The sequence below is a fragment of the Salvelinus fontinalis genome, chromosome 11 (genome assembly GCF_029448725.1).
Source record: "Salvelinus fontinalis isolate EN_2023a chromosome 11, ASM2944872v1, whole genome shotgun sequence".
NCBI lineage: Eukaryota > Metazoa > Chordata > Actinopteri > Salmoniformes > Salmonidae > Salvelinus > Salvelinus fontinalis.
The window spans coordinates 27149368-27161074 of NC_074675.1; the positions used below are offsets into that span (position 1 = coordinate 27149368).

Genomic DNA, 11707 nt, shown 5'->3' on the forward strand with positions numbered 1-11707 from the left:
AATGTATGAAAGTTAAATATTTTAAAAAAATATTTTTTTTGAATTTCGCGGCACTGGTTTTTCAGTGGGGGGGGGGGGGGAGTGCCGCTAGCGGCACGCTGATCCTAGACAGGTTAAACATGCATTGTTTTGGGGGTTTATAAGGCTTCTGCAAAGCCAGCCTGTTTGAAATGTTCATTAACAACCCCCAACACTAGACATCCAGGAACAGTTTGACATGACACCTGGTCACTTACTTACCCCAGGATCAGGATGTCCTGACCGGAAGCCCAAATATGGGCATGCCCCCCCTTCTACAAACCATTGGGGCATCAATCACTACATAGGGTCATAAATCATGATCTTTTTCTGATTTACGACATTGACAGCTTGACACTTACCCAACCAGCCCCCACCCCGGCCAGGATGTCCTGACCGGAAGCCCAAATATGGGCATGCCTGCTACAACAGGACATAGGGTCATAAATCATTACATAGGGTCATAAATCAGGCTGGGGTCATAAATCATTACCGGTTGACCTGACAACTGGACCCTTACCCAAAGACCCCCACCTAACCATCAGGGGGGTCATAAATCATTACATTGGGTCATAAATCAGGCTTGGGTCATAAATCATTACCGGTTGACCTGACAACTGGACCCTTACCCAAAGACCCCCACCTAACCATCAGAATGTCCTGACAGGCAACCCCTTAGGTTCACATAGCGGTCACATAGGCTCACATAGGGTCATCCATCAAATCTTGACGTGTGACATCTACTTTAATCTCTCTATAGTGGTTGCGAAGAACAGCTCACTGAACACATATCGTATCCAACACCCTACCACTGGACGCATCAAAACTGTGCATAGGAACCTGATTATGCCAGTCAGCTTTCTGCCTTTGCCTTCGTGGGAGGAACCTGAGGGTCACGGATCTCTATCGAGTGGTGAGGTGATCTCTGAGATGTCTGCAGAGTCCAGCCAAATGGATGGGAGTGATGCCAGAACTGTCCACTGGGTATCAGGCCTTCCTGAGTCTTCTGGGAGCATACTCCAAGAGGATGGTGAAGTCCCAGCTGATGGAAGTGAGGTGGAACAACCGTATGAAGTCCCCTTAAGTGAAATGTGTACTCAGCAGAAGTGGACCAGAGAGATATCCCCGAATTCTACAAGAGTTCTGATTGCGAAACTCCATTCAGTGTGGATGATGCGGTGACAGATGATGTTACCTTGGTTGAAGATGCTTCGTCAGTGTGGTCTGTGACATTCTACCAGGATTCTGAACAGTCGTCTGACACCACTAGTGTTGAGTCGGTAACTGAAAGTGTGCTGGCTCCGCATATGCGGATCTGTAGTACTCCCCATCCTGAGGTTAGACCTCTGAGCAGGGTTAGTGCTGTCTGACATTCCTGCTCGGTTTTTGGGTGATGGTGTTCGGACTAGACGGGGTAGACTTATTAAGCCAGTGGATAGGCTAATCCAAACAGGAAATGAAACAGTTCTTGGTTTCTCAGTGATGGTAGGATATTGCCTACCTTTTTTTATTGTTTATATATGTAGTAATCTAAGCGCGTCTTAGAATGATTTGTGGGTTTGTCTAATATATTTGACAATTCATGTAACATTGTGTGTAGTCCATCGCCATAAAATGTATATGGTATTTTTCGTATATGGTTGAATAAGGGATTAGCTACCCCTTATTTTTCCTAATCCTTTGTAGGATAGCTTTTCAGCTGATCGGCCATTTGTGGGTCTAGAATTAAGGGACTACACTGGGTTACTCTGTCGCCCTGTGGGTGTGAAATGTTTTCTTTCTTTCTTTGCTTTGTTACCTTCGAGGTAATGTGTTTTGGTTTGTGCCTATAATCTAGTGTAAAACAGTGGGGGGAATGTAGCAGTGTGATGTTGTTCCCCTAGATTATGCACCACGTAAAGATTTATGAACCACATAAAGATTTATGTTAACAAGTTTCACAAAGCTCGCTAACTAGGGTATCTATTGGAACTTGTGAGTACTTGGGACAGTGTTTGAGTGAATGTCCATGTGCTTGCGCAGGTGCCTGAGAGCTAGGACTGCGCCAAGAGCTAAAGTAAAGTGCCGTTATGTATTTTATTTTGTTCGAATTATGTTCTGTATCATTTTACTTGTATTGTATTGTATAGTGTGCTGTTGTGCATTGAATGTGTGCACGCAGCACATGTTATTTCCTTTTGACGCTCTCTTTTGCCTGACCTTCGGCTAGCAAGGTGCCTGAGAGCTAGGACTGCGCCAAGGGTTAACATAATGTGTGTTGTCTCTTCGTGTGCAGGGCAAATAAAAATAATTCAACTAGCAGACCTTCAGTTGTGGCAGCGTCCTAATTAAAAGTAGACAACGCAGAACAAACCACGCTACACAAACACTTCTGCAGGCATATGAAGCCTAGATGAAGATGCCCACAGACTGCTTTGATATTTTTGCTCTCTCTCGCTCACTCTCTCTAACCCCCCCCCACTCTCTCTCTTTCATTCTCTTTTGTTCTCTCTCTCTCTCTCTTCCCCCGAGCCCTCTATCTACCTCCTTTCTCTTTCTCTGCAACTTTGAGTGGTCTGCTCATAAAGTAACAAGTTACCGGTATCTGTGAAACACCAAGACCATGAACCACACAACCAGTAGCAGCTAGGAAACACATGCTCCACCACCATCAGACTGATCAACACAGTGACAGACCCCAAACACACCCACGCCTCATCTTCTAACTCTCAAGCTGAGTGAAGGGGTATTTTCAGAGAGCAACTATAGAATGTGACCTCCTTTTCAGCTAACAAACAGGAATTATTTTATAGAACAGCAGCCCTCATCATAAGGAAGTCGGCTCTTTCTCTACTCTACAATTCCTTCTCTGTGTGTATCGGTTAGTCAACTGCTAGCTACCAGTGACAGTGATAGATAAGGACATACAGTCTGAGGAAACAGTCAAATCCTTACAGAGATGTCTGGTGGTCCCTTCTCCTGCTTCTCCAAACAGGGAATACTACTTATCCTATTCTCCAACCTCCACTATGGTAAGTTTTGTAAAAAAGTATCTATATATTATCCTGTTCGTGCTTTGAATCTATTGCATGGGCTTTCTTGAATTATAAAGTTAGTAAAACCGTTAGCTTTCTCTAACTTCCTTGTTTGTCTTTGCAACGGTGTGTATTTACTGTAGAATGCCTAGCCATCAGTGATTGGTTGGGTATTTAGAATCGTTTGCTTTACTCCTGTTTGATAAAACCTACATAATACCTATATTCAGGAACATATCATGATGAAGTGATTCTGCAGTTTTGAATGAGTGCCAATGGTGTGGTTGGGTCAGCAGCTGTTGCATTGTGTTGGATTCGGGGTGAACTTTGAACATTGAGATATTAAAGACATGATAGATCAGACGCATAGTGTATAAAGGAGTGAAAGAGACTGGGTTTTATGTCAGAAGGTAATGGGTCTCCGTAGAAGGACAGATGGCTTTGGAATGTGTTGGGTGGACGGGAGGAGGTCACAGGATTGTTATTGGGGAAGCAGATTGACATCTGTGGATTAGGCGAAGGAGGGGTTGAGGTCAGGAGGTCAGGTCAGATCCACTGAAGGGAGAAAAAATTGATTATTATCCTATTACCCTCTTACTGTCGAACCATTAGATGTAAGGATTGGAGAGAAGGAGGAGTATATATACTTGTGGAGTATATATACTTGTGATGGAGTATATATACTTGTGATGGTGGGAACATGTCTTTGTCTGACTACAGCTGTGTTGACCCTTTGGGAAGAATTCAACTTGTTTAAGCTTCTCTAGTGTCTAAGAACCTAACAATTGCTTCTAGAACGCAACAGATCTTAACACCCTGTGCCTAATGGCTGTCATTCATTAAATTTAAGGTGATAGGGGACTGTATCAAATGATTGTTTTTATTACATAATAAGATACACTGCAGGACTAGGATAACTGCAGTTATGCCCTAAATACCACACCTCATTGAGTTGTAACTTTATTTTGTCTTAATTCATGACAGATGTTTTTTCGTTTAAGGGTATATAATTCATTACTTCAGACTGATATGTATTTATAATGTTGCCCATGCAGTATATGATGCATTTCTGGTGAATAATTACACAGTAAACACAGTGGTATTTGTACTTGTGAGCTGAGGAGGGGTTATCAGATCCACCCCCACTTCTCTTTTCCTGTCATCTCATCCTGTTCTACTGAATGTGGGGGAGGAGTGGACTTTAAAGACGTAAAATAGGACCCACACACTCAGATACATAAAGATATAAAGTTAAAATATGTAAAGTGTCATGTACAGTATAAATGAAACCTGGAAATTGGCTATGTAAATCTAATCCATTATTATCTATTATTGATTAGGTAGGACTTTGCATTGCAGTGTATTATTGTGTAATTATTCATGTATGCACACTGTAACAAGTGTTATTACAGTGTAACAATGAGTAATTAAAGTACTTGCTACATCTTACTTACATTAATAATTACACAGTAATAAGATCATTGTAACATAGTGTCCAACCATTGATTGATGTCAGAATAACGTGTGTATTTGTGTGTTTTCAGGTGTGGGTGTTCCTCTGATCATCAACAAAAGAGTGGGGGACTCTGTGGAGCTGCTGGCAGGCTTAGAGAATGGACATTTCAAATCCTTGGTGTGGAAGTATATGGGAAAGGATATTGCAGAATTCTACTCAGAAGTTGTATATTCACCTGGATCCCAGTTCGAGGGGAGACTAAAGATGAACACCAAAAACTTCAGTTTAACAGTCAGAGAACTGACACTGCAAGACTCAGGGGATTTTCTACTTACAGGCGAAGGGGACAAAAGTCAGATTGACAGTAAGACCATCACTCTGAAGGTCCACGGTAGGCTGTTATCACCATTTTTGCATCCTGTGTTGATATCATTCCTATTTTTATACATGACCACAGCTGATGGTCTTTACACTAAAACTGAATTTGGGGTTTTACACTGACCTTACTCACCATGCTTTGTTACATTTCAATCACATTTTCAAGTTTAATCCTCAATGATCTTTCTTCTGGTTGTATGGCTATGGTAGGATTCATTTAGAAGACTCATTATGAGTCTCTATCTCTCTCCTGGTTGGTCAGAACCTATATCCAAGGTGGCGATCCAGACAGACATCAAGCTATTGGCCAACCACTCCTGTACGGTACGGCTGGTGTGCAACGTGTCCTGCTACCCCAACATTACCTACACCTGGGAGAGAGACAATGAGATCTACGGGGACACCCAGCAGATTCACTTCTCTCTCTCACCAGCAGAGAGAAACATCAGTGTAAAGTGCAACGCCTCCAACCTGGTCAGTTGGAAAACTGCCTCTGCAACAGTAAAGTGTAGAAATGACACAACCACCCCAGGTACCTAGATATCATAATAATCCCTTCTATACACTTTTCACTCTGCTTATACGCTTATGTTGTCAAATATAATATGTAATGCATGTGATTACATTGGAGGTATATGATATAGAGCCATTTAGTCTTTATCATATTGTATAGTCCAATCATGTGTGTTGAACAATATGTGACAGGACTGCCGTGGTATACCATCTATATCGGAGTATCAGTGGGAGGTGCTGTGGTGCTGATCCTCACTGTAGCTGTGGCAGTGTGCTACTGCAGGGGCCGAAGTAACCCAGGTATGTACAGCTCAGGGGCCTCCACTATACTTACATTTACATTTCTGTTGGTTCTAGAAGTATTCTTCAGCTGATAGGATTTTGGGGGGGATTTGCTAGAAATTAGAAAAAGAGTGAGACCCCTCATTAATTCCTGGGTATGTTTGTTGATATCCTGTATGGAATGTATCTGATTGGTTGATATTTTGTTCTTATAAAACACAGAAGATTTAACTGACAACACAATATATGCTGATGTTATGATCAACACAAGAAGTAGAGATGTAAGTATGCATTGCCGTTATGATGTATCTGAGTGTGTGGAAGCTGTATGTACTGTATTGTAATGGGCTGTATTTTGATTCCAGACAAGATCAAACAGTCAGGTAAACCCAATATCCATCTATGAAACTGTCAATAATCTGGTTATCCCAAGATTGAACAAGGTAAGATATAAATGGTCATAATGTTAAAATGTCTGTGATTGAATGGAAGACTATGTAGTCTACTTTGAGAATAGTCTATACCTTTCTTGATGCTGAAACAGTTTCTTCTTGACTGTCTGTCACATGTAGCCGCAGACTCTGTATGACAAGATCACATTTGGACGCCCAGAAGGCCCCCAGTCTCCCTTCCAGGAAGTATTGTGAGCTGAAGAGGATGTGGTCATAGGCTGGGCCTTCCATAGATATGGAACCCCCTGCATCCTCTACGTGTACATTCTGTAGATAGGCCTAGATGTTACTGTTTCATTTCATCACAAACTGCACTATTTGCTTTCTTTTTCACGATTGTAATCTTCTCCCTTTATTAATTATCATATATACAGTCATACATCATAAGGCCTTATGCCTTTCTTTGAAGGCCTAGTTACAATTAGGAGATTCTGAAATGTGTCACTGGCACTAGTAGGTGTTTTGATCAGACAAGCTCCTATGTATCTTTCTTGATTAAAGAAAATAGTTGTAGATAATAGTGTGACATTGATTAGTGAGGTTGATTTATGCCTGTGAATAGAAAGTGTACTCTTTTGCATCAGGATTATGTGCTCTCCAGGCATCAATGAGGTTGTAATCAGAGAGTATATGATGGAGAGTCTTTGTTACATGTGGACTGTAGTTGTTCTTATTTGATTTGTCCACATGTCCAAAATGGCATACATGTCTGTCCCAATAACCAGATGGAATTTAATTAATTCCCAAAAATATGCCGTTCACAGAATAAAAATGTTTCTACCTTTTTGCGTACGTTTTTTCCCCCTACTATGTTATTGACTTGTTTATTGTTTACTCCATGTGTAACTCTGTGTTGTTGTCTGTTCACACTGCTATGCTTTATCTTGGCCAGGTCGCAGTTGCAAATGAGAACTTGTTCTCAACTAGCCTACCTGGTTAAATAAAGGTGAAATAAAAAATAAAAAATAAAACGTTGAGTGCCTTGCATTTAGAGTGAATTGTAATTAAACACTCATGACTGTATTTGTTTGCGACAGAGACATGATTGTTGTATTGAATGGTTTTGAGTACTCTAGCCTTCACAGAGTGAGTGCCTAAGTGAATATGTTGTCTTTACAATTAAACTCATTATGACACACAGTACATATATCTTAAAACTTCTTATGGCTGCAGGGCGGTGCCGGTACACTTATGACAACAGCCCGTCCAAGTGCAAAGCGCAAAATTCAAAATATATATTTTTTAAAATATTTAACTTTCACACATTAACAAGTCCAATACAGCAAATGAAAGGTACACATCTTGTGAATCCAGCCAACATGTCCGATTTTTAAAATGTTTTACAGCGAAAACAGCACGTATATTTATGTTAGCTCACAACCAAATACAAAAAAGGACAGACATTTTTCACAGCACAGGTAGCATGCACAAAACCAACCAAACTAACCAAGAACCAACCTAACTAACCAACAAACAACTTCATCAGATGACAGTCTTATAACATGTTATACAATAAATCAATTTTTTGTTCGAAAAATGTGCATATTTCAGGTATAAATCATAGTTTACATTGCAGCTACAATCAGAAATTTCACCGAAAGCAGCCATAATAATTACAGACACCAACGTGAAATACCTAATTACTCATCATAAAACATTTCTGAAAAATACGTAGTGTACAGCAAATGAAAGACAGGCATCTTGTGATTCCAGCCAATATTTCCGATTTATTAAGTGTTTTACAGCGAAAACACAATATAGCGTTATATTAGCTTACCACAATAGCCAGAAAGACAAGCCATTTCCCAGCAGTAAAAGTTAGCGATCGTAACAAACCAGTAAAAGATATATAATTTTTGACTAACCTTGATATTCTTCATCAGATGACAGTCCTATAACATCAGGTTCAGGTTACACTTATGTTTTGTTCGAAAATGTGCATATTTAGAGCTGAAATCAGTGGTTATACATGTTGCTATCGTAGCTACTTTTTCCACAACGTCTAAACAGCAACGATATTTTTCGGACACTTTTTCTAACACACATATTCTGACCAAATAGCTATTCATAAACATAACTAAAAAATACATGTTGTATAGGAAATGATAGATCCATTAGTTCTTAATGAAATCGCAGTGTTAGAATTCTAAAAAATAACTTCATTACGATATGCAGCTTCGGTATAGCTAGAGTACCCAAACGTTGGCCGTCGGCGACTAGTTCACATGTACGACAGATATATGAAATAGCATCATAAAATGTTTCTTACTTTTGCTGATCTTCCATCAGAATGTTGGACAAGGTGTCCTTTGTCAAGAACAATCGTTGTTTGGATTTAGAACATCCATTTTCCCTCTCGATTTAGCAAGCACACTAGCCAAGTGGCTCGAAGCTCTCCATGTCAACAAACGGAAGAGAACGGAACACGGCAAAACTCCCGAAAAATGTTCAATAATCTGATGAAACTATATTGAAAAAACATACTTTACGATGATATGGTCACTTGTATCAAATAAAATCAAAGCCGGAGATATTCGGCTTTGATTTAGTCGCCTATAACGGCGGCTAAACAGAAGGCAAATCCAGGTCCCCCTTCGCGCTCTCCAGAAAACAGGAAATGGGCGTACACGTCATACAAAGAGCTTGTTTTCCACTTCAGACCAAGATAAACACTACATTTCTTCTCTCACCGCCTCTTGACATCCAGGGGAAGGTCTATGAAGTGCACGTATACTCTTACGTATCATGCCCATTTATAGGCAGGAAGTAGACAGAGCCTCGATTTCAGACTTTCCACTTCCTGGTCAGGAAGTTTGTGCCAAATGAGTTCTGTTTGACTCACAGATATAATTCAAACGGTTTTAGAAACTAGAGAGTGTTTTCTATCCAATAGTAATAATAATATGCATATTGTACGAGCAAGAATTGAGTACGAGGCCGTTTGAAATGGGCACCTTTTATCTGGCTACTCAACACTACCCCTTCAGCCCAAACAGGTTAAAGCCTTTGAGTGCATAGTTACACCCTAACACACTGGTCTGAAACTCCTGGTTTACAGGCCACATCAAGCCTGCAAGTCACATTATGTTGGCTTGCAAAGTGATGTTTAATTCCTATTGAAATCCCGACAGAGTTAGGATATCCAACAATTGGAGCTTTTAATAACACGCCACCTGCATTCAGAATGACTGTTGGGCTAGGGAAGATTAATTACTGAGACTGCCTAAATCATATAAACTAGAACAGCCATAACATTAAAGTGTGAAATAAGTTGAACGACTAACTGTCACGCCCTGACCATAGAGAGCCCTCTGGGTTCTCTATGGTGTTTTAGGTCAGGGCGTGACTAGGGGGGTGTTGTTGGTGTGTGTATGGTTCCCAATTAGAGACAGCTGATAATCGTTACCTCTAATTGGGGATCATACTTAGTGTGTCCTTTTTCCCATCTGCGATGTGGGATATTGTTTTGTGTGAGTGCCTATGTGCGCTACGTATTTCACGATCATTATATCTTTGTTGTTTTGGAAGTTTCACTATTATTAAAATGTGGAACTCTACTCATGCTGCGCCTTGGTCTAATTATTCATACGACGGTCGTGACAGAATATCCCACCATTACAGGACCAAGCAGCGTGCCCAGGAGGTGAAGGAGACTTGGTCATCAGAAGAGATACTAGGTGGATGCGAGACCGTTCCTTGGCGGGAGTCGCCAAGGAGTAAAGGAGGACAGCGACGACGCCGGGGTCCTCGGTGGGGTGGGGGGGGGAGACAAGTGGCGGTCGGCCGAGGAGAGAGCCAGAGACCGTCTGAGAGTCGATGGAGCTGTTTGAGGAGAGATATTGGAGAGAGGTGTTGGCTAGGAGTATGCTGCAGTGCAGGCGTTTTGAAGAGCATGTCATCAGTCCGGTGCCACCTGTGCCGGCTCCACGCATACCCTGGATCTAGTTTTGTCCTGTGGAATAAATATTGTGAGTCTAAATAATCCTAGACAATCAGACCACCATCTTATTACATTTGCAATCACAACAAATAATCTGCTCAGACCCCAACCAAGGATCATCAAAAGCTGTGCTATAAATTCTCTGACAACCACAAGATTCCTAGATGCCCTTCCAGACTCCCTTCACCTACCCAAGGACGTCGGAATACAAATATCCGTTAACCACCTAACTGAGGATCTAAATTTAAACTTGCGTAATACCCTAGACGTAGTCGCATCCCGAAAAAATAAAAAAAATAATAATAATTGCTTCCCTGGTATACAGAAAATACCCGAGCCCTGAAGCAAGCTTCCAGAAAATTGGAACGGAAATGGCGTTCCACAAAACGTCTTCCGACTACCTTGGAAAGACAGTACCGTGCAATATCGAAGAGCCCTCACTGCTGCTCGATCATCCTATTTTTCCAACCTAATTGAGGAGAATAAGAACAATCCAGAATGTATTTTCAGTACTGTCGCAAAACTAACTAGAAAGCAGCATTCAACAAGAGAGGATGGTTTTCACTTCAGCAGTGATGAATTCATGAACTTCTTCGATGAAAAGATCATAATCATTAGAAAGGATGTTACGGCCTCCTCTTTGAATCTGCGTATTTCTCCAAAGCGCAGTTGTCCTGAGTCTGCACAGAACTGCCAGGACCTAGGATCAATAGAGACAATCAAGTTTTTTAATCCTATCTTGACACATTTATTAAAATAGCCATGGCCTCTAAATCCTGAAGCTTCATACTGGACCCTATCCCAACTAAACTACTGAAAGACCTTCTTCCGGTGATTGGCCCTCCTATGTTGACGATAATAAATGGCGCCCTATCCATTGGATGTGTACAAAACTCACTAAAAGTGGCAGTGATAAAGCCTCTCTTGAAAAAGCCAAACCTTGACCCTGAAAATGTAAAAAACGATCAGCCTATATCGAGTCTCCCATTCCACTCAAACATTTTAGGAAAAGCTGTGGCGCAGCTACTCACTGCCTTCTTGAAGAAATATAAAGTATACGAAATCCTTCAGTCTGGTTTTAGACCCCATCATAGCACTCAGACTGCACTCGTGAAGGTGGTAAATGACATTTTAATGGTGTCAGACCAAGGCTCTGCATCTGTTCTCGTGCTCCTAGACCTTAGTGCTGCTTTTGACATCATCGATCACCACATTCTTTTGGAGAGATTGGAACCCCTAATTGGTCTACACCAGTGGTTCCCAAACGTGTTCTTGTCTAGGGGTTTTGTATGTATATGGGTGTTTTCTATTCTAGGTGTTAAGTAGGTCTATGGGTGCCTAGATTTGTTCTCAGTTAGAGGCAGCTGTTTATCGTTGTCTCTGATTGGGAACCATTTAGGTAGCCATATTCCTTGGGTATTTCGTGGGTTATTGTCTATGTTAGTTGATGTTGCATGTCTGCACTCGGTTTCATTAGCGTCACGGTCGTTTGTTATTTTGTTTAGTTTGTATAGTTTATTAATAAATAGAAGAATGGATTCACATCAAGCTGCGTTTTGGTCCTCCTCTCTTTCTCACTTAGACGATCGTGACAGTTGTATTGGAGAGAGTCTCAGTTTTAAATCGTTTCCCACACACAGTCTGTGGCTATATT

General features: G+C 41.1%; 1 protein-coding gene across 1 annotated transcript; it reads left to right on the top strand.

Moving 5' to 3' along the window:
* Positions 1-2534: 2534 nt before the first annotated feature.
* Positions 2535-7084, top strand: LOC129864809 (natural killer cell receptor 2B4-like). Its single transcript, XM_055937095.1, has 7 exons — positions 2535-3029; positions 4577-4879; positions 5129-5398; positions 5572-5679; positions 5884-5942; positions 6027-6104; positions 6234-7084. The coding sequence occupies exons 1-7, from the start codon at positions 2957-2959 to the stop codon at positions 6306-6308; spliced, it is 966 nt and encodes a 321-aa protein (XP_055793070.1). The 5' UTR covers positions 2535-2956; the 3' UTR covers positions 6309-7084.
* The last annotated feature ends 4623 nt before the right edge of the window (positions 7085-11707 follow it).